The sequence below is a fragment of the Henckelia pumila genome, chromosome 3, assembly GCF_033568475.1.
Source record: "Henckelia pumila isolate YLH828 chromosome 3, ASM3356847v2, whole genome shotgun sequence".
Lineage (NCBI taxonomy): Eukaryota > Viridiplantae > Streptophyta > Magnoliopsida > Lamiales > Gesneriaceae > Henckelia > Henckelia pumila.
The window spans coordinates 151,170,514-151,193,181 of NC_133122.1; the positions used below are offsets into that span (position 1 = coordinate 151,170,514).

At 31.5% G+C, this 22,668-nt stretch overlaps 1 protein-coding gene across 1 annotated transcript; it reads left to right on the top strand.

Moving 5' to 3' along the window:
- Positions 1-403: 403 nt before the first annotated feature.
- Positions 404-1,438, top strand: LOC140892236 (calmodulin-binding protein 25). The gene has a single exon (XM_073301054.1). It carries the CDS (start codon positions 419-421, stop codon positions 1,277-1,279), a length of 861 nt encoding a protein of 286 aa, XP_073157155.1. The 5' UTR covers positions 404-418; the 3' UTR covers positions 1,280-1,438.
- The last annotated feature ends 21,230 nt before the right edge of the window (positions 1,439-22,668 follow it).

The following is a 22,668-nucleotide window of genomic DNA, read 5'->3' on the forward strand; positions in this document are numbered from 1 at the left end:
ACATGGTTCAGTAAATATTACTGTCAATCTAGAAACATAAATAAAATTAAAAAAAAAAACAGGAAAGAGAATTTGGGATAAGAGAACAAGCAGCGTAAATGACGGGGCGAGTGGTGATACTGATATTATTATTGTATCATTTCTTGTTTTTTATTTTAAATTAAATTAATAACGTAAAAACCCTCACTTCCCTCGTCACTTGATTGCTACCTGGCTCAATTATTAAGCACGAGCAAAGTAAAAAAATAATAATAATAATTTAAGCCTAACGGTAATTAAGTAAAAACCAAAATCAAAACCAAAACTAAAACTAAGATGAATGATTCGGCTTGGAGTAAAGGCCAAGCCGAGCGACGAAGCAAAATTAGCAGTGATCATTTATTACACAGTGGAGTCCACAGTCAAATGAAATTTAACCATGGTTTGGTTAAGTTCTCCGTACATGTCAGCTCGCCACGTGTTCCAAATTACGCGGTTTCTTCCACCCCCACAGTCCCCACCACCGCCTTATTTATGCACCCTCTGCCCCCATCGTTTCTTCCCCATTCACCGCTTCTTCTGTTTGCATTTTCGGCTCGATTTCTTCGTCCCATGTCCTGATTTCACCTTCAGAGTCTCTGGAAATTTGTGGGTTTTCTTCGATTTAGTGATGGAGCAGCTATGGCAGATACGGCCGGCGATGGGTGACGCTTGGATTTCGGACTTGTTTGCCAAGGAAAATGAGACACTCACTATAGCTCTGCAGAAGTCCTTCGAATCTCCCTACAGCGACGAGTTGTTCCCTGCTGAAATGGTGGAGTCTCTCTTCGCCATTCCCGACACCACGCCCGTCACCACTCCGACGGTCTCCGGAGGCTCGGAGAACGAGGCTCTCCCCACCAAGCAGCGCCGGAGCATGGCTCCCACGGGAAGGGTCACGAAGCGGAAGCCACGCGCGTCGAAGCGGGCCACCACGACGTTCATCACGGCGGATCCCTCGAATTTCAGGCAGATGGTGCAGCAGGTTACCGGCGTCAATTTCGGAGGCTTAAACGGGCACCTCCCTTTCCCGCCGGTGCTGAAGCCTGAGCCTCACAGGCTCGTGAGCCGACTTCAGCCGGGTATGGACTTTACCGCTATTGACCCGTCGGCCTTCATCCTAGACGGCGCCGGTGGGCCTCTGGTGTCCCATCTGGCTCCGCCGCCGACGACGATTGACGGCGGAGCAGCGGCCGGGACTGGGCTTGACTTCGACTCTTTCTGCGGGTTCCCGACTCTGGAGTCGTGGAAAGTTGTGTAATTTAGTTTCTTTTTTTTTTTCTTTTAATTCAATGCACTTTTTTAAGGTGAAGGGTAAAACGGGAAGATCTGTTAATACTAGTGGGGGTAAATGGCTAAATGGCGTGTTAAGAATGTAACGCTGTTATTTCTTTTTCTTTTTTTTTTCATCAATATATTATATTATAGTATTTGATTTGATGAAGATTTTTCGCATTTTTAAATAATCGGATTTTCTGTCACATTCCGGGGGAGAAAGGTCACATATTTCTTTAAAAATTTTACTTATATTTAAGCATCTTGAAATAAAATACGTTTGACGAGAGTATGATTTAAAGAAACTAATAATTAAATATATATGTATGGCTAGCTAACTATTAACGGCCTAAAAATTCTGTTACAGTCTCAGCCACAAATATCAAGTTATAGAATGAATATATTTAGTAAAATCGTATATGTTTGGTTAATTAGGGTGTTGTGCATCGGGGTGGAATCGGGTCGGGATCCGTCCGTAACCTTCTTACCCGATTCCCTTTTCGATAGAAATTGAGATTTTTTTTTCTCTCAATCCCGTACTCGAGAAGTGTCGGGATCCGAATATTCGGAATCTCGAACATTCGGGATTTTGTCGGGTCGGGGTCGGGAGAAGGTATTTTCGAATAATTTTTTTTAAAAAAAAATCTATGTAAATATTTTTTAAAAAAAAATTATGAAAAAAATCAAACAATTTTTTAATACATTACAAATAAATTAAAATTTCTATATATAACCATTAAAAAACTAAAACATTTTTTTAGTAAATTACAAATAAACTAACAATTACTTGATTAAAAAAAAATATATATAATTATTCATAATAATTAAAAAACAAAAATAAAAATTTATAACTCAATGTTAATATTTAAAAAAAAAATATAAAAAAAATTATATGGTATATAATTATAAAACATTAATATTAAAACATAAAATTAAAAAAATTATTTTTTTAATTAAAAAATATTATTAAAAAAATATTATTTTTATATTCGGGTCGGGTCGGGAATCCCATCGAGAAGAGTTGCCTATCTCGATCTCGAAATTGATCAGGTCGGAAAAAATCCCGATCACTCGGGTCGGGAAAAGTTCGGAACGAAAAAAATTCGGGACGAGAACGGATCGGGGATCGGGACAGATTGGAATTTTTGTAAAATTTGCCATCCCTAGTTGTGCATGGTTCACACTTCACATTCATCCATCTATTTAAATCCCAAACAAAAAGTAAATAGGGATGTTGATGTTCAACTTTCTGACCCCTTTAATAAGATCTTGGTACTATAAGGGTAAAATATCATTTGATTTAATTATCCAAAATTGATCTAAAAATCGACAGAAAATCTTTACATATTGTGGATCTTGTATGGACGAAGATATTTCTTTACCGATTAACTCCACACTTAAATAAATTAGGTTTTTGGTATAAGGTGTTGGTGGATCTCGTTCAAACGGTTTGAAATAAAGTTTTTGTGATAGACATATAATTTCGAATTATATATTTGACATATAATTTCGAATTTAAGTATGATTTAAAATTCAAATTTGGATTTGACTCATCTGAGTTCGGGTCATGTTAGGCTTGACGTCATTCACAGTTACCTTTTGCCGAGATTAACGTTGAATTTGTCAAGTTATGACCCCTATCACTCCAACTTGACATTCTTTGGTTTGCTAGTATAGGTACATAGCGATATATACACATATATATAATTTAATGGATGAGTCGCAAACTATTGAATGAAATAAAATTGGTTCCAACATGCATGAACTCGATCCAATCTTATGCTCCAGTCAAATGTGTGTTGTAGATGAAATATCATGACACCCCATGTTCATGTTTTACTTCTCTCTTCTGATTTTGTTTTTAACGACACATATTGTTCTCTTATATTCATCGTGTATATATGTTTGATCTATAACACCTTAGTAATTAATGTTCCATTTGTAAGTATGCATATATATGAATTGGGAAATGGAAATTCCCTTGGGTGGTTTGCTCGACCGGAGAAAGGCAAATAATTGAAGCTGTGTTGGCCCAAATTAAGGTATAGCTAATTCCTTTTACTATTAATTTCACAATTTCCTAAAGTAGATGCTCCGAGACTATCATATAGGCACTCCTTGAGTAGGTAAGACTGCTTCAACATTATATCCTTCACTATTCTTATTATTATTATTATTATTTTAATTCAAAGAATTGTGATTAGTTTTGATCAATTTATTAAAGCTGATGACATATTATATATGGACGTTGTTGGAGTACCATGCAAGACATTAAATTTGGTCTTTGTTATGACCTATGACTACAATTTGTGGCTATCTTTCAGGATCGGTGCTGTGCACATCGCCGTGCTGCGTGGGATTGCAGGAGATCTAATTTTTTTACTTTTATCTCTATTTTAAATTCAATCTTAGTATACTGAGGTGCATACGGTTTCAAATATTAAACCGTATGATATAAAAGGATTGTCCCGAAGAGAACCCTATTTCACATGAGTGACTATTGGCTCATCGAAAATTAAATCGAGGAAATTTGAAACCGTATGATAGTTTTAACAACACATGTCAATGGATTTTTTAATAAGAAATATGTAGAATTATTGCATTTCAACATTATTTAATTATGTACGATTGTTTTTCATTGCATTAATGAAAAAAATTACTTCTCCCCATAAATTCTATATCGAAATATGTGAAATCAATCTGATGAATGAAAAATATTTACTAGACTATCGATCAATCTCTATGTCAAGTTATTCTCTTAACATAATATGTATTTTATTTGGTTTATGCTCCTCGATCGTCTCTATTGTGTATATAATATATAAATCGATATTTCAAATTTGAAGTGGATATTAGATAGAGAAGTCAAAAAAGTATTATCAGAAGATTATTATATTGATTTTTATATTATATGAAATGAAATATAATAATGTAGCACGTTAGGTATACAGAATTGGATTGACTTAGGTCTGTAGATTTTATTATTGTTTTTGTCATATAGTTCGATATTAGCGAAGCTCGTGAATGCTTGAATACGCGTGTTATCTCTCTCAAAATAATAAATTATATAAATTAAATATTATTTGGGTATATTTGAATTGACTTGGTTTAAATTATCAGTGTTTTCTAGAAGTCTAATTAATTCTGATAGCTAGGCTACACTAGGGGTCACAAAAATACAAGTACTGCCCATAGTTCGTGACATAAGCATGAAATATTGTTGACATATGCAGAGTTCGTTCTTATAATGCTAATTAATTAATTAATTAAATGGAATCCCAAACTATTCCTCAGTGTCCAACCTGATTATTCAAATTAAATTTATATTGGTAAAAAGAAAAGAGTGAATATCCAAAAGTATTATTAATTAAAATATACATGTATCATAAGATTAAATACACATCGTGCGTTCTCCTTTCAATAGTAGATATCTATCTAAGGCACCGTTTGGTTCGAGGATAGAATAAATAATATTTGGATAAGTAATATAATGTAATATGAAATAACTAGAAAATGATAGTTAATATAGTATTTGATTTGATTGATAGATTATAGTTTATTTGATTTGATTAATTGAATTTTATATTAAAAATATAAATTACTATTTTGTACTGTTGAGAATAAATAAAATATGAATAATATTATTTATAAGGGTAATATAGTAATTTAAATTCAATATGTTTGGTACGGGTGATTAGATAAATAATATATAAATAAGTAATGTATTGTAATAAAAAATAAATAAGAAATGATAGTGGATATAATATTTGATTTGATTGATAGATTATAGTTGATTTGATTTGATTGATTAAATTTTATAAAAAAATTATAAATTTCCATTTTATCCTTTTAAATAATAAATAAAATATAAGAACATATTATTTATAAGGGATAATATAGTAATTTAAATTAAATGATTTGATTGATGTATGATAAATAATTAATGATTTGATTGATGTAAAATTATAATTAATAGATGGATAAATAATATGATAAGAAGAACGTGAGATTAAAGATAATAAATTTATACATGAATTATTAATAATGCTACCAAACATAGCCTTATAAGGTTGATGCATGATTAATAATATTTTTGGTATGTCATACCATAAATTTTTTTTCTCCAATTACCCTATAACTACCATGACTTTTTTAAAGGGTTTTTTCATATTTAATTTAAAAAAAAAATTTAATTACAAAAGTAATTTGAATCAGGGGCATTTGCAAATATATTGCAAAACGCGTCTGCAAACAGCGGACGCTGAAATTTTAAATTTCAGCGTCCGCTGCTCAAACTTGGGGACTTCCGAGTCCCCCATGTTCATTTCTTTTTTTTTTAAAAAAAAATTAATTATTTAATTAATAATATTTTATAAAAATAGTATTTATTTAGTATTAGTATAATAATTTTTCCAAAAAATCTAAATTTTAATTTTAATTTTTAAATTTGATAACTATGTTAAATTTTTTTAAAAAAAACAAAAAAAAAATTATAGTTAAAAAAATTAGATTTATTAAATAAATTTATTTTGATCAGCTATATTTATAAAAACATTAGTTAACAATTTTTTTTAGAGGAAATTTTTTTAAAAATTAATTATGTAATTAAAAATATTTTATAAAATTATTATTTATTTAGTATTAGTATGATAATTTTTTTTCTCAAAAATCTAAATTTTAATTTTAATTTTCAAATTTGATGACCATGTTGAAATTTTTTAAAAAAACTAAAAAAATTTACAGTTAAAAAAATTAGATTGATCAAATAAATTTATTTTGATCATATATATTTAAAAAAACATTAGTTAACCTAAATAACACATTTTTATTAAATTTATTTTATATTATATTTTTTAAATATAAATTTTATTTTTAACTTAAATTTTAGTTAGCATAGTCATATATTTATTTTAATTTATTTGGATTTGTGGAGGTTCCTCGGTTCTCTGGATAAACTTAAAAAAGTTAATTCAGATCTATTCAGACCAAATTGATGTAAAAATGACTATATATAGATAGTATTCAAGGACAAAAACCTAGCATTTTTGCATCAATTCGGTCCGAATAAATCTAAATTAACTCTTCTAGATTTATCCAGAGAACAGAGAAATCTTCACAAATCCAAACGAATCAAAATAAATATATGACTATGCTAACTTAAAATTTAAATTAAAAATAAAATTTATATTTTAAAAATATAATATAAAATAAATTTAATGAAAATATGTTATTTAAGTTAACTAATGTTTTTATAAATATATTTGATAAAAAAAAATTTATTTGATCAATTTAATTTTTTTAACTGTATTTTTTTTTTTTTGCTTTTTTTTTTAAATTTTTCAACGTAGTCATCAAATTCAAAAATTAAAATTAAACTTTATATTTTTGGAAAAAAATTATTATATTAATACTAAATAAATACTATTTTTATAAAATATTATTAATTAAATAATTAATTTTTTAAAAAAAAGTAATGCACATGGGGGACTTATAGTCCCCCATGTTTGAGCATCGAACGCTGATTATGTGGCAGCGTCCACTGATCAAAGTAGCGGATGCTGGAATTTTAAATTCCAACGTCCGCTATTAGCAGGGGCGTTTGTAGTATATTCGCAAATGCCCTTGGTTCAAATTACTTTTTTAAATTAAATATAAAAAACTCCTTTTTTAAACAATACAAGAGAAATAAATTAGTAATTAAAAAATAATATTTAATAAAAATCACTTTAATCTTATTACATTTCATATAGAAATTTATTGTGTACAAATATAATGCTACATTTTAGATAAAAATTTAATTTATGCGCCCACAGCGTGTACATGCATATATTTACTAGTATACAATTAAAGATGAGAGGGAAAGACTTTTGAAACAAACCTCCCTCACTAATTTTTTGTTTTCCAAATTTAACATGTGAATTTTATAATTTTATTAAGAAATTTTTGTGAAACATTGCAAAAATTTTCTTGCTGTCATTTCTAATTTTTGTACACATGATTTGTATCGCATCATGCGAAGGCAAGAGTCAAGACTTGAGAAACGAAACCCTCCATCTCCTCACTAATTAATTTTTCGTTTTTTAAATTTAAAATGTGAAATTTATATTTTATTAATTAATAAACTTTAATTTGTTAAACATTGGCAAACATTAATTTCTTGCTGTCATTTTTAATCTTTGTATTCATGATTTGTATTGCATGCATCATTAAGGTTGAGACTTGAGAGACATGCTAAATAATTCTGATTTCAGGAACATACACGATGTGTAATATATATACTATATTTGCACATATTTTATTTAGAAAGTTTCGATTTAATTATGATATTCTAAAAAATTAAATAGAGTAATTGTTTCAAAAAAAAATAGAGTAATTAAATTATTAATTTGTAATAGTTACATATATTAAAGGGTAGTTCTGAAATTAAGAAAAAGACTTCTCCACTATTCAGCCCTAATGTTTAATAACAACTGAGATATTAAAATATTAATATCTCCAGTAAATTTTTTATTTATTTAATGATAATGATATTTCATAAAATAATAAAAATTTCTAATTTTTCAAATACGCAACATACCTGAATTAAAATTATTAATCTAACTCAAGTTACTCATCATAATTTATATTTAAAAAATTACACATTAAAATAACGGAAGTAACAATTCCATTAGCATCTACAAATCATTTCCGATGGATGGATGTATTATTTGTGTAGATTTGAAAAATATTATAGATCAACAAAATATTATTTTTGTACAGTCAACTTTCTTAAAGTTTTTAAAATTTATTATATTTGAAACACCAATCGTTTTCGAGACTTTTTTTTTCCTCTCTATATATAATTCATTCATTAAAACCCGAAAGCCTTTATTGACTCGTATAGTCGTATGCATTACTCCTCGATATAACGACACCAACCGTCCATTCATCCGATCCAACGGCCGCCGTCGAATGTTGACTCTTCTACAGCAACGAATGATATTTGTCGACACAATGTAATACATACGTAGTCCCAATTAACTACTGCCAAATGTCCATTTAATTTCTTCATTAGGCAATAATGTGCCATTTGTTGAGAAATTAATTAACTCACACTTGTCCACGCCATTTCATCTCTGGCGTTCCTGATCACGGTACAAATTAAATATTGAATTTATATTATTTGATTAATCGACCCATAATTTTATAGAACAAGCCATCTATACAAATAATTTTGGTATATTCTTTTCAAAAATAAAAATACCAAATCGTAAAACAAATATCCATCTTGGAACGAAAAGAGATCGTAATATAAAAGTCACGATATTGCCACATGATAAGTTAGATCAATGTAATCAGATCTATGCTTACCATCATTTATGCTTCTCATCGTGAAGGACGGATCTAGTTTAGGCCAGTTTTAGGCTCTAGCCTACCCAAATTTTTTTTTATCAAATATATAATTTTTTTAGGAAATATAGTCAAAATGATCCTGTAAGTTTGCATATTTTGTGTTTTGGTCCTGTAAGTATTTAATTTTGGGTTCTGGTCCTATAAGTTAAGTTATAATTGGTTTTTTGTCATTTTTTCATAGAGTGTTGACGTGACATCATAAAATGCCGACGCGACAGCTAAAAATGCTTAAGTGACATTGAGAAATGATGATGTGTCTATTGTGGCATCAACAATTAAATGTTATGTTTTCAAAATCGAACTATACCGATCGGTTTAACCGGTTCGATTTGGAACCAGTCACTGATTTGATCTGAAACACTCTCAAAAATCGTTTTAACAGTTGAACCGGCATAACTGGTCAAGAACCAGAAAATTAGTTTTTTGATTTTTTTTGAAAAATTAGTTTTTTTTTATTTTAAAACCTTAATTTAATATTTTATTATATATATATATATGAATATTTGAAATTTTTTATTCGTTAAAAATATTTTTTATTAATATTAGAGTTTATATTTTTTTTGAATATATTTATATAGTTATTTAGTTTTTAAAATACGATAAATATATATTTTTCTATTTATATAAATTTTTTAGGTTTTTATATTTAAAATATATTATTAATTAATAATTATATTATATTATATAAACGGTTTTTCGATTCGACCGTCCGGTAAAAACATTTCAATGAGTTGGACCGTTTTTTAAAGTTAGATCGGTTTGATTATCGGTCCGGTTATTAATTAAAAACATTGTTTAAATGAAAAAAAGACTAAAAACCAAAATATCATTAAACTTATAGGACCAAAACCCAAAATTGAATACTTACAGGACCAAATCACAAAACAAACAAACTTACAGGACTATTTTTGCTATTATACATTTGTTTTACTTAGTCCAATAAAACTTACTTTTGACATCGGAAACCTAGCTCATCTTCTTAATTCTAGTGCACAACTTCATTTTTTTGGAGGAAAATTGTATTTTTTTCCTGCAAATTTGTCATTTTATTATTTTGATTCTCTACGTTATCAAATTTCAGTTTTAGTCACGTAATTTTTTTTGATAATTCTAGTATTTTTTATTGAAAGTGCTAATGTGACGCTATACACTCCAGTGTCATATCAGTACTACATTGTTTTCATGTCAAAACCAAGTCGGAAGAAATATGAAAATTGCAAAAAAAAAAAAAAAACAAAACAAAACAAAGATATCAGACTAAAATTAAAATTTGACAACATAGAAGATTAAAATCCTAAAGACAAACATATAGGACCAAAAACATAATTTTTCTATTTTTTTGTGAGTTATACAATGTAATGATTTTTTTTGTAATATATAATTTATTGATTAAGTTCAAGTCCACTTCAACTCTAATTTCTGGATTTGTCTCTGCAGTCATCGTAACAACCAAAATAATAATAAATCATTTGGCGGTAAAAATGTATATAATTCAATATTTAAATTTTAGAAAAAAAAACAAATTTAATTTTTAAAAATTGGATTTTATATATATATATATATATAACATTATAAAATGTGTGGATCGACCCAATATTTCAAAATTCGAATAGCACCTAGCTAGGGGATGGGAAAGGAAAGTTGTTGACCTAACAACTCTTATGTCGGGTCCGTAAGCGGTGACGTGGCGTTGACTTTGACAAGTCATTTGTCCATTATCATTCAATTGTTTACTCTATTTTGTTGTATTATTATTATTATTATTATTTGGTCGGTTGGCATTTATGAATCATTCACAAATTGGTTAAGATAGTTTTCAATTTTTTTTAGATCAAATCGTCAATTTTGATGAATGAATTTTCAATATCAAAACATAATCGAATTTACGTCAATAAAACTGAATATCGTGATTCGATTTTGATTTAAATTTCGGTTTGAAAAAAAAGATTAATTTTATTTGATCTTGAGTTCTTGATGATATAGATAAATATATATGTGCAATGGCGGAGCCAGAATTATCAATTTATCCACGTTAAAATTTTAAGTCCTTCAATGCTTTAATATTTTAATTGAGCTATCCGAACTAATAACACATTAATCCAAATTTATTCAAAATCATATATAAAATATTTCAATTTTTTTCCACCCGGACTAAAGCCCGGGTAGAGATATACATAGCTCTGCCCTTGTATATGTGAGTACACAGCAGTACACGCGCTCGTGCGCTCGCGCGCACATACACATACATACATATATATATATATATATATATATATATAATCTCAAAGAAAAAGAAAAACCTTCCTAATTTAGAGAAAGGTGATAGTTTTAATTCGAAATAATAATGAAAGAAAATTGCACAATACTTACAAAACAATAACCATTACCGTGTCCATATACTCGCGTATATTTTGCACTTAATTAGCATAAAAAGGTTAAATAAATATAAGATGTGTGTGTGTGTGTTTCAGTGTGTATATATGTTTGGAAAAATGCAATTTTGTTTTTATAACATTTACTTATTTATTGTTTTAGTCATTTATGTTATCAAAATCTCAATCAAAGTCATGATTTTTTTTTTGTGATTTTTGGTAATTAAGTCATTTTCATGGTAGGATTTCATACAAATCAGCATCACATGCATGACACATTAGTGTCATGTTGGAAAAAGATTAAAATTTGCTCTACAAAAGAAAGACGTCGTAGTAAAACAAAAATTTGACAACACAGAAAACCAAAATTTAAACAATATCTCATATTTAAAAAATTAAAGTTTTATTTTCCTAAAGTACCGATTTCAAATCCATTTTCAAATTATGTTTATTTTAAGTTGTTTGAAGCTAGAATTTGTCTTGGCTGAAATTTCTTTTCAGATAAAATTTCAAGTTAGCAAAATATCTCAGAGAGAGTATGTTTAGACCACAAATTTACAAATGCCGGCTATTTTACAAAATTCACCGTTCACATTCACAAACAAAAAAGAATTAGCGAAGTACTTGATGAAAATTATAGCAACTAATATAGGGAATACAAGCATATCTGGCATATTAACTTGGATGTTTAACTGGTGCTGCTAATATAAGAATATCAATAACACCACAATTCAATTTAATTAATTATTTATCGATATTCATTTGTCAAAGCTTGCTAATAAATCTAATTTTGCCATAGAGATCCCTGCAGCTTGTGAAATTCTTCAAAATTTATAAATAGTTCACGCTCTCATATATTCAAGATATTACTCAACTGGTCCCAACAAGTGTCTGAGTACTTGGTGAATTATGTAAGCTTTTGATAAATAGTTAGGAGTTTGATTTTCCATATCAACATTTTTTATTTCTCGGGCGAAATTGTCGCACAGAGCTGGCTCAGTGCGGTTTTTATCTGACTAGAGAGGTTTGTAAGTTATTACGTTAGTTCGAAAATTAACCAGTGTACATTAATAAATAGCAGCCGTGAGTTCGGAGATTACTTCATGTCCTATTGTTATTGTCACACACTCCCGACGGCGTGTGTGAGAGGCATGAGATTCATTTTCTTGATTCCTCTCAGACCACCTAGTTCCTCAAATTTCGGTGATGTCGTTTTTTAGCTGCATCAAATATTGTGTTTATACCAAATATTAAATGTGATGTAATAATATTACAATAAAATATCCAATGAATGTTGTAAGGTTTGGACAATATGAAATCACAAAAATACCAAAAAACTTTTCGAGTGTGTGTTATCTTTCAGTATTGTCAACACTTCACGATAACACTATGCAGCAGAATAATTAACTAACAGTAAAAGTAAATAACACAGATATTTATGTACAAGTACTAAGTACTTGTACAATGCCTCATGACGAAATAATCACTAGAAAAACAAATCAGTTTACAAAAAAACCAACTAGCGATTGTTTTATGAAAAACTACTTTTCTCAACAGATTGAGAAAATAAACGACTTCCTAAAAACTAGTAATACTAGAATAATAAATCAATAGGAAGTTCTAAACCGAAAAACAAAAATCAAAGAAACACTTTCTGAACAACACTTCACTCGTGTGTTCTTCAGTGTTTCCAACACTACTCGGCAACACAACGTAGCAGTAGTATCTCTTCATAAATTCTTCAATGATAGATCTTCAGCACTCTAGAATTTCTTCAGTAATTTCTCTATGTATTTTGCTCTTCTACGTTTCACTCTCTTTTCTCTTGATTGTCTAATCTGATCGGTCCAAGCACTCCTATAAATAGATCTTCAATATATTTCCATAAATAAGTTTCTACAAAGAATGAAAACAATATATCATCAGAAATCACATATTTTGAATCAAGATATAACATATATTACCAATTTTAAAACATGTTCTAAGAAAGGCAAAACTATAAATATGGAAATTGAATGCAATAATGAAATAATTTAAAAGACATGTGCACAACATGTTCTTTCAAACTCCCCCTTTTTGCCTTTCTGGACAAAACACACACACAAGTGCAAATAACTCCCCCTATCTTATGCAACTAAAGCTTCCCCTGAATTTAATCATCTCAGAACATAGTGTTGTGCGGTTGTGTTGGCAATACCAACTCTCAACACTTACTAAATCAGAGTAGCAAATAATTTAATATCATATCAGAGAGTAATAAGGAGCACAACCTAATCAACTCAGAAAAATATTACTAACTCATAGCAAAATAATAAATAACAAAAATAAAAGATAAGGATAAGAAAAAAAAAATCCTAAAACCAATTATGATTAATCAACATCTAATCATCGTCCTCATCGTCAGCTTGATCAACACTTGATCCTACTCCCCCTTTTTGTCCAGAGGGCCCTGGTAGTCCAAGTTTAGTCCTGTACTCAGCCAGTAAGGCTTCATAGTACTCGAGATCAGCTTTGGCTTGTGCAATTTTCAGTTCAGCATGAGCCATTTGAGCACGAATTGCAGTAGAATTCAACATAATTACAGCAGTGTTATGAATGGTCATGGGTGGAACAGACTCAGTGTTGGCAACACTGGGTACAACACTAGTCCATGGTAGATCAATCTTCCTATTTTCTTTCAGCAAACCAGGTGCGATCTTGATAAGCTCATCTCCTCCAATCAATTCTTCATCATCCTCTTTCGTGAAGCCTTGAGATTCCAGCATACCATAGATCAATGAAGAAAACGGAAACTTAGTTGTTTTCCAACCACATTCTCTAAAAGTCATAATATTTTCAAACACCAAATTTCCAAAGTCCAAAGGAGCTTGAGTTCCAATGGCAAACAGCGCAAGGGCTTGTGGCTTAGTTACCACTGTTGTATTGGTAGATGGTGTCCAATTCCTGATCGCAATTTTGTGAAACACAGAAAAGAAAGAAGTAAGATTTGCAGCTGACAACCTGTCTGGGTGCAGTGGAAATTTTAGAACCATTCCTCCAGTGATCACTTTAGTGACTTGATCAATATTCTCAGTAACTGCATCATCATCTACATCAGCAGTTTTGAAGTGTTCATTGATCAGAACATGAGTAAAATCATACACCTTTCCCCGGATGTACACTCTTCCAAACTTAAATGATTCTTCATCTCCAGTCTTTATGTTCAGATTGCAGTAAAATTCTAGCACAGCTCTTCTTGAAAATGGTCCGGCAGTGGTGACTGTAGAAAATAAATTCTGCTGTTTCAAGAATGTCATCAAGTTTTGCTTTTCGAAGGACACTTCATCAATATTTCTTTCTTCCCAACAGTCTTTTTCAGACAGAGCTTCCCATTCATCAGCAGATTCCTTTGAATAAAACTGAATATTGTATGCCTTAGCAGGATCAATATCAGAGTCAGATTCAGCAGCAGTGTTGTCATCAGTGTTGGCAACACTGTCATCAGTAGCTTGTTCCTCATAACTTCCAGAACCATCAGAAGCAGCATCCTCATAATCTTCTTCCTCAGAACTCGAAGAAGATGAACTATCAGACTCCTGGGGCCGGTTATTCTCAAAATCTTGCAATATTTCAGCATCTGGTTCATCGCCATCAGATGGAACTTGTGAAGGTGCAACTGGTTTAGCCTTGGTTTTCCGAATATTTGCCATGAAAGTGGCTAGTGAAATTTTCTCATCAGTAGAAGTTGGAGCCTCCGTAGTTGTCTTCGTGGTATCATCAACAACAACAGCACTAGATGGCTCTTTCTCGGTAGAAGCCACATCAGTAAAATCTTCATCAGTTGAATCATCACCAGTAGCTGAATCTCCTTTCTTTGATTTGGCCTTTTCAGCAACAGAGGTTTTTGTCCTAGCAACCACCTAAAAATTCTGATCCGCAGAATCATCTCCAGATGAGAAATCTTGATCATCCAAAATAGGACGTGAAGTCTCCCCCTTACCACGAAATCTCTTATTGGTAGTAAAATCGGGGTTGAAGCCCGCTTGGCGCTTTCACTTTCTTGCTATTGGCTGTGTTGGAAACACACGATTCAACACCAAAAAATCAGGAGGATTCTCAATGTTGATTTCATTCCCGGGTTCTCCTGGAGCAATTTCTGCCAATGGTGTAGGTTGAACGGCAACATGTACAAGCGAGAGAATAGGATTTTCAAAAGGTGCCTCCGAGGGCTTGTCTTCCTCATTATAACCCATCTCTGATCGTATGTCATGCGAATCAAAAGCTTTGCCTGTCGTTATCCAAAAATTTAGAAATTAAGGGTTTCAAAGAATTTTTGCAGATAGAGTTAAAAAAGATTGAAGACGATAAAATCAATTTCTACATTGCTTAGAAATATATAGAGAAAAGGGGTTCAAACGGTAAAAAAAAAAATCAAAAGCCCCTATCTTTCATATCAGACTAAGAATCTCCCCCTAACGATAACAAATCTTCAATGGGTAAAAAATCTCTCTAATTAAGAAAATTAAATTTGAGTAATTAAGGATACCCTGAAAACTCTCACTTAAGAATATATCTATATTTTTCAAAAATAAATAACACCACATCGAGTTTTAACGCCACTGAAACATATTTAATCACAACCAATTCAATTTTCAGCAAGTTGGGCAATTTTTCCAATTTTTGTTCGTCTTTGAACTTTTAACCCTGAGCACGATATGATCATAATAAATGCAAAATGCATGACCTAATTTATGTCTAATATAGAATGTAATGAGATTAGATAAAAAATAATGCATGCAAAGTGTGTGCAGACGTGTTAAGCACCAGTATTGGCAACACTTTCCAACAACACTGTAGTCTTCAAAATAATTTTGAATTTGTCACACTTCCAGAGCCATGTTTTTCTTCTTTTTATATTGATTCAGAAGTCGTAGCCTGCACACTAAAAGAACGGTCTTCATTGGACTCTCTTAGGTAGCTTTTTCCAATTTTCTTCCGATTTTAGTTTGATTTTCAAGACATTGGTCACTGAAATTTTATCAAACCATGCTTTTTAAATTTTTAAAACCACTTTTCATATGGGACAAGATCATGGAATACACGAACATCCCTCAACTACTTCGTGGTTTAAAGCATATTTTTATGGCAAGTGTGTTCTAAAAATACCTTTGACAGAAGAACTACAAAGTGTCAGTCAGTATTATCAACCAGTGCAAAACATAGAACAATATGAATATGCAGTATGCCTAAAGTCCTAAAAATACACATGCATGTTTGGTGTTGTCTGTCAGTGTTGGTAACACTTAAGGACAACAACCGTGAGAGCTTATAAAGAACACATGTTGAGAGATTTCCCAAGACTGGAGAATCTCTCGAAGTTTAATGCTTTTGTAAAAATATCGGCCAGTTGGTTATTGGTCCCAACAAACTCCATATGGATCATGTCCTTCTCAACTAAATCTCGAATGAAGTGATGTCTTATGTCAATGTGTTTAGTTCGAAAGTGTTGTACTGGGTTTTTTGATATATCTATAGCACTTGAGTTATCACAGTACACAATTGGTGTTTCACTTTTAAGACCATAGTCTTGTAGCATTTGATTCATCCAAATTAATTGAGAACAACAACTTCCCGCTGCCATATATTCGGATTCAGCAGTGGAAAGGGACACACAGTTCTGCTTTCTACTATACCATGAAACCAAGTTGTTACCCAAATAAAAACAACCACCCGTGGTGCTTTTCCTCTCATCAACATCTCCTGCCCAATCAGCATCACTATAGCCTACCAAATTAGTATTGGTTTTTTTAGTGTACCATAACCCTAAGTCTAAAGTGCCTGCAACATACTTCAAAGTTCGTTTTACAGCTTTCATATGTATGACTTTAAGATCAGATTGATATCGGGCACACAAACACACACTGAACATAATATCAGGTCGACTTGCACTCAAATATAGCAGACTTTCAATTATGCTTCTATACAGAGTATTGTCAACACTGTCAGCAACACTGTCTTTGCACAGTTTTTCATTAGTTCCCATTGGTGTTTTCATATGTCTAACATGATCAGTACAAAACCTCTTCACCAAATTCTTAGCATATTTTCTTTGACACAAAAAGATTTCATCACTCATTTGTTTTACTTGTAATCCTAGAGAGTAGTTCAACTCACCTACCATGCTCATTTCAAAGGTAGCAGTCATGCTTTCAACAGAATCATTTACAAGTTTTTGAGATGAAGCACAGAAAATTATGTCATCAACATAGATTTGACAGATAAGAATGTTACCTTGTACTTTTTGAACAAAAAGTGTTTTATCTACCTCACCTCTTTTGAATCCAATGTCAAGAAAATACTCCGTGAGCCTTCCATACCAAGTACGAGGTGCTTGTTTCAATCCATATAAGGCTTTCTTCAACTTATAAACAAGATCAAGATGATGTGGATCTTCGAATCCCTTAGGCTGTCTTACATAAACTTCTTCACTCAAAATTCCATTCAAAAATGCGCTTTTTACATCCATTTGAAAAAGTTTCATTTTTATGTGACATGCAATAGCCAATAACAATCTCACAGATTCTATTCGGGCTACAGGTGTGAAGGTTTCATCAAAGTCCACCCCCTCAACTTGTGTATACCCTTGAGCTACCAACCTAGCCTTGTTCCTTACAATATTTCCTGATTCATCAGTTTTATTCTTAAAAATCCATTTTGTTCCAATGATGTTACTATGATCAGGTGGAGGAACTAAGATCCACACATCATTCCTAACAAATTGTTCAAGTTCATCATGCATAACATTGACCCAAAACTCATCTTTTAAAGCCTCACCAACATTTTTTGGTTCAATACTAGACACAAAGCAAGAATGTCTTACCTGAGAGTATGCGGAAGTCATGCACACTAACCCACTCATCTTTCGATAATAAACTTTTTCTTTTCTTCGGGTCTGCATCCTTCCTTGTGCATCTCCTATGATTTGTGAAGTAGGATGGTTTTTCTGAATTTTGCTAGGTACATTATGTCCAGCATCTTGTATTTCATTTTCAAAATCATCTGTTCTTCTGTACTCTGTTCATTCATATTCAGTGTTGGACTCAGTGTTGTGCTGGGTGATTTTTCAGGTGGGACAACACTATTGACAACACTGGAATCCGTCTGGGGTGCAACAGTATTCAACAGATCATCAATATTGTCCTCAATTGTTTTCCCCTTCAGATCTTTTTGACAGTCTCCACACACATATGGAACTCCAGAAGTTAGATTTGGCATTCCCCGTACATTATCATACTGGCTTAATTTCTTCAGTGCTTTGAAGTTGGCATGTCCCAAATTTTGATGCCATAAATTCAACTCATCAACCTTGGTGAATTTGCAAGCAAGTTCCTCTCCAAGTTGATAACAGTTGTCCGATGATCTAGACCCTGTCAAAACACACGAATTACTCTTATCAAATACTTGACATAAATTCTTATCAAATTTAACATAAAGATCATCATCACAAAGTTGACTAATGCTAATAAGATTTGCATTTAATCCTTCAACATGTAGAACATTGTGAAGCTTAGGCAGTCCTTCTACATTCAAAGTTCCTTTTCCAACAATCTTTCCATTGGCTCCTCCTCCATATGTCACTTTTTCTTTATCCTGTTCAACATAGTCAGAAAGATACTTCTTTAATCCTGTCATGTGGCGTGAACTACCACTGTCGAAGTACCAATGGCCTGCAACATTAGTTTTCAAGGAAGTATAAACGACATTACAACTAGATTTAGCTTTTGGTACCCAAACCTTTTTCTCAAAATTTTTCTTCCTGGCAGTGTTCTGGTTCAGTGTTGGCAACACTGATGACAGCTCTTGCCTGGAATTCCAGTACATATATTCATACCTGAGTTTGAAATAGTAAGGCTTGATGTGACCTTGCTCGTGATAGTAATGACAAACAAACCTACACTTCCTTTGCTTTTTCCTCTGAACAGGAGCTTGTGCCTTCAATGGAATTGATTTTTCCTTTGGTATTGCAATTTGAACACTAGCAGAGTTAATGTTCTCTTTGAAAAAAACAGTTTGTGACGACTCCCCAACTTCAAACTTGCTATTATGAAATCCTAGACCAGCTCTATCATATTTTCCCATCATCAGAATTGAATCCAACTTGGTCTTGCTTGAATTAAATTTTGCGAGAGTTGCATTGGCTCTTCCAAGCTCTTCTTTGACCTTGCCTAGTTCTAAATCCTTCTTGCTCAGAACAACTTCTAGTCTAGCCACTGAAGCTTTCAGTTCACTGTTCTCCTTTGTTAAAGCAGAATTTGTCTTGTTCCTTAATATCCAGTCATTATACAATTCTTCATGCATCTTCTGAGCATTATCCCAAGAAAGTTCTACTTCACCAGCTTCCTGATTTGAGTCTCCAGAAACAGATGCATTCATACAAAGTACCTTTTGGTCAGTATTGTGAACAAGTGTTGTGACACCTGTGATAACACTGTGTTTCTTCTGCAGCACCAAAACTGAAAGGGCATTGTGAGTCTCTTCTTCTCCTTGTTCTGTTCCTTCCTCATCTTCATCATCACTTAGGGAAGCACATATTCCTTTGCGAAGTCTGGTTGGGCACTCATTAGCATAGTGACCAAAGCCTGTGCACTCATGACACTTCACAGATTCAAACTTCTTTGATATATTCAGTGTTTTTCCTTCTTTTTGAAAGTGATTTTGACTCTTTGAAGGGATGGTATTCTGTTCTGGTTCGCATATCCTCAATGGTTTTCCAACTGCAGGAGCATTCAAAACTTTGGGTTTCTGACCATGTTTCTTATAATCTCTCATTCTCTTCAAGTAGTTACCAAATTGTTTGGTAAGAAAGGCGATTGAATCATCTCCTAAGTCAGACTCGTTGACTCCCTGTGTCAAATCAACAAAATCATCGTATGAGTCATTAGAAACTTGAAGTGCAATAGACTTACCTTTGTCCTTTTTTCCAAAATTCATCTCTAACTCATATGTTCGAAGTGAACTCATCAATTTATCCAATCCCAGAATTGATGTGTCTTTTGATTCATCAATGGCACAAATCTTCAACAGTTCTCCTTGGTGGATTCCATCCTTGTAGCACACGCTGCCATGCCTTTTCATCAATTGATTTGATGTAGACACGCATCCTAACTTTCCAGATAGAATAGTTGGATCCATCCAAGATTGAAGGACGTTGAGCAGTTCCTGAGTAAGGTATCTCCATTGTGATGTCCTGTCAAACACAAAAACAGAATCACACTTAGTATCGTCAAGTGAATGTCTCTGACGCCAATTGTAAGGTTTGGACAGTATGAAATCACAAAAATACCAAAAAACTTTTCGAGTGTGTGTTATCTTTCAGTGTTATCAACACTTCACGATAACACTATGCAGCAGAATAATTAACTAACAGTAAAAGTAAATAACACACAGATATTTATGCACAAGTACTAAGTACTTGTTCAATGCCTCATGACGAAATAATCACTAGAAAAACAAATCAGTTTACAAAAAAACCAATTAGCGATTGTTTTATGAAAAACTACTTTTCTCAACAGATTGAGAAAATAAACGATTTCCTAAAAACTAGTAATACTAGAATAATAAATCAATAGAAAGTTCTAAACCGAAAAACAAAAATCAAAGAAATATTTTCTGAACAACACTTCACTCGTGTGTTCTTCAGTGTTTCCAACACTACTCGGCAACACAACGTAGCAGTAGTATCTCTTCAGAAATTCTTCAATGATAGATTTTCAACACTCTAGAATTTCTTCAGTAATTTCTCTATGTATTTTTCTCTTCTACGTTTCACTCTCTTCTCTCTTGATTGTCTAATCTGATCGGTCCAAGCACTCCTATAAATAGATCTTCAATATATTTCCATAAATAAGATCCTACAAAGAATGGAAACAATATATCATCAGAAATCACATATTTCGAATCAAGATATAACAGATATTACCAATTTTAAACATGTTTTAAGAAAGACAAAAATATAAATATGAAAATTGAATGCAATAAGGAAATAATTTAAAAGACATGTGCACAACATATTCTTTCAAATGTTATCAAAGTTGCATAGCAAATTACACGATTTGAATTCCAAAAACTGTGGCAGAGTATTAATTTATCTAATTCAAGAATTCATCCCCGAAGCTCAATAGAAAGTGAAAATTAAGGAGTTTAAAAAGAGCTTCTTGAGTCATATATATATTCATTGAATTTTCTTCCGCCTCCCTTCCCAAATAAATTAAAAGATAATCGAAACAAGACAAACTACGTATTTTTAAAGAAATTTGATCCCTTTTGACCATCCCACTAATCGACAACCTAATACCACCACAATGTATAAGCTTTCAAGAAAATCCCTTGCATGGAGTCTTCGTAATTTATTACCCTTTTGAATATTTTGCAGTTGTTTTTGGTTGAACAAGCCATGCCATAGTGTTTCTTCATCCAGAATCAAAACTGGACTTAATCAAAATTTAATTGCTTCTAATTGTGAAGTCTCGAGTCTCGAATGGGAGCGATAGAAACATGAAAGTTGAATTGATTTCAAATGCATGAATTTTCATTATAGTTTTATGGTTAACAATGAAATAAGTGATCAAATTTTAAATCTTTACGTTATTAATTTACATATTAGTTATATAAATAAAAATGATTTCAAATGACACAATTATTCAGTTAACCCGAAATCCATCCTAACTAACATTAAGGCCCCGTTTGGTTTCAAAAGCCAGGCCAAAAAAGCACTTTGTTAACAAGGTGTTTGGTTGACCAAAAAAGTGCTTAAATAAGCACTTTTTAAAGTCAAAATTAGAGCTTTTTCAAAAGCTAAAAATTGCAGCTTTTAAAAGCATTTATTTTAAAAAATCTCTACAAAATCCAAACGGGCTCTAAAGAGTACATATTTGAATTTGAAGTTAACAAAAATATATTTGAAATCCATAGATTTGAAATCTAAGTGCAATATATATTGATAAATTTTCATTCTTAAACACACTACTAAGACAATGCCTGTACAAGTAGGGTAAAAATTTTCCTCATTAATTGTATTGTAATTTATGTTAAATTATTCTTGGACGATAGATAGAAAATGTCAATTAGTTATTTTACCAACTTGTCGTAAGATATGATAATGAGATGCACCACCAACCTTGAAATGAAATATTGGGCCCGACTTTGGTTTGGACTTCTGACTTAACAATGCACCTTAGAAATTAATTGTGTATAATCTCTTAAAAATAAATATTTTATACAGAATATGGTAAATGTTCTACCTTTGCTTAATTCTTTATGTTTTATGTAAACATACATAATTTATCCATATTTGAATATGTGAAAGTGCAACTTATATGTATGTAATTCATGGGTATCAACGCGATATAATGCGTATCAGACATGATATTTTAGTCATTCGAATAAAATTTTAAAAAATGTAATATTCTATGACTTCTTATAATTGTTTTTAACAAAAATCATTAACTTCCCATTTTTTTTATATATTTTTTAAAAAACCATACAACAATCAACACAATTGCAATGCGATATTTGTGTTCTAAATATGATAGTTGAAAACTTTAAGTCCATGTTTTCAAAACCAAAATGGACG

Excerpts from the sequence above, each read along its gene's own strand:
- LOC140892236 (XM_073301054.1), top strand. The coding sequence starts at position 419 with ATGGTTTGGTTAAGTTCTCCGTACATGTCAGCTCGCCACGTGTTCCAA.